Source organism: Somniosus microcephalus, chromosome 7 (assembly GCF_052327205.1).
Source record: "Somniosus microcephalus isolate GS21.2 chromosome 7, FLI_Smic_1.0, whole genome shotgun sequence".
Lineage (NCBI taxonomy): Eukaryota > Metazoa > Chordata > Chondrichthyes > Squaliformes > Somniosidae > Somniosus > Somniosus microcephalus.
The window spans coordinates 269084779-269086691 of NC_140993.1; the positions used below are offsets into that span (position 1 = coordinate 269084779).

The window sequence follows — 1913 nt, forward strand, 5'->3', positions numbered from 1 at the left end:
GTCTATGTCCTAATGTCCACTTACAGTTGCCTCTTTCATATCTGTAGGCACTTGCCTCTCCCCTGCCTGCTTCTATTTCCTGTTCCTCTGCCTGATTCTCATTTTCCATATCGCAGAAATACGTAACAGCATACAGTTTGTCATTTTCACCTCTGCTTTTTCTTGGGTGATCCCTTCACCCAGCCAATCCCTCCCCCCACCCCTCCCCTGCTTTACTCTGCAATATTCTCAGCTCTGGCTCACACCACAATTCCCCCCCCCACCCCATAGTTTTTTTAGTTTTGCCCTTGGGTGTACGAATCCTGCAAAGAAGTGTGAAAATCGATTCCATAGTTTCTTTTTATTTTCACAGCCATGTGTGTGCAGGAAAAATACTGACCTATGGTTAAGTTTAAAACTGACATTATTTATTATATCTTCCTCTGCTGTTCTCTTCTGTTTCTTTCTCCTGCTCTTGTTTGCTATTTTCTCTCTCTTACACACCACACAAGCACTAAAATTGCCATTATTTTTCAATTAATAATATAATTTTCAATTTCTTTTACTGTACATGAGGATTGACACTAACTCAAAGTGAAATCATAAGTAACTAATTTCTCAATGTGCAGCCACTAGGAAGGTAAGCACATCGAAACAGCTCATTGCAGTCAGAGCTAAAAATATTTCATTAGTGATATATAAGGTCAATGAACAAAGGTGAGCCCCAAGTTGGTTTATGTAGAACAACCTGAAGCCAAGGTATGGCAGGAAACATGTGATCATAACCAATAAGAACAACAGTGTCTTTGTCTGAGCTCCAAACTGCTGCTGTTTTTGAAAGGTACCTGCATGCTTGGCTGCTAATCTTATTATTATAGACATCTGAATGGCAAGCAAAACACAGATTGTCGTTGATACAACAATAACAGAAAGATAGTTCACAACTGGCACAAATCCTTGAGTAAATTCAGCCTGGAACTGAAAACATTGCATTTGGTTATATTTCTTTGAAGTGCCGTAGAATCCCAGAAACAGCGGTAAAACAGCGAGAAGCACCAGGGCCCAGATAACCAGGCTGGCAGCGCTCGCGTGCCACGGCTGGTAAAACTGCATCGTCTTCTTTTCTCGAAAGAAACTGATCATCCTTATGACAACTATGGTCACATAGAACACGAAGCACAGGTACATGTGAGCATGAATCATCGCACTCACCAGCTTACAAAATATTGCACCGAACTTCCACTCACCGAGCGCGTAATAGGAGATGCGGAATGGCACAGTTAGGAGAAACATTGTGTGCACCGATATAAGATTGATCACAGCAGTGGATGTCACTGATTTTCTGTCAGTTTTAATTTTCCAAGCCATGATGAGGGCTCCAGCAGAACCTCCCACTAACACGATGGCGTAAATTGCTATTAAAGCTGCACTGTAAGTGGTTCCAGGCAAACCGCAGGTAAGTGAGACATTGGAGGTGGAATTGCTGCCTGTGAATGGTCCTGGTGAGGATGCTGTATTATTCATGGCTGAGTTGTTCATTTTTTCTCCAAATCCTTCAAGAAAAAAAAGACTCGTTGACAACTAAAAGCAAAAAGTTCTCTGCAAACAATAACAGCAAGTTATTCACACATCCTTGGAAGACGTATGGAGGTGAAACTAACGAATAATATGGTGCTGTATCTCACGGATAATATAGTGTAAGTGTTATCGATATAGTTCCTGTCAGAGTGCACAGAACTTGTAAAGTTTGATATCTGGGGGGAAAAAAAGGATCATGCCAGAGTCATAATGAAACAACAGTACACAGTAACATACTAATTATTGATGAGTTTATTAGTGTAGTAACTTAAACTATCATACAGCAGCAACATTTCTGCTGTATGAGGCCAGAAAGCAGCCTCAGCATGAGGCCAGCTCATGCCCGACGCGTAAAG

The 1913-nt window shown here is 41.3% G+C and overlaps 1 protein-coding gene across 1 annotated transcript; it reads right to left on the reverse strand.

Annotated features, from left to right (window-relative positions):
- Window positions 1-289: 289 nt before the first annotated feature.
- LOC147115328 (putative G protein-coupled receptor 141) lies at window positions 290-1644 on the reverse strand. The gene has a single exon (XM_085993768.1). The coding sequence runs from the start codon at window positions 1516-1518 to the stop codon at window positions 598-600; it is 921 nt and encodes a 306-aa protein (XP_085849894.1). The 5' UTR covers window positions 1519-1644; the 3' UTR covers window positions 290-597.
- Window positions 1645-1913: the final 269 nt, after the last annotated feature.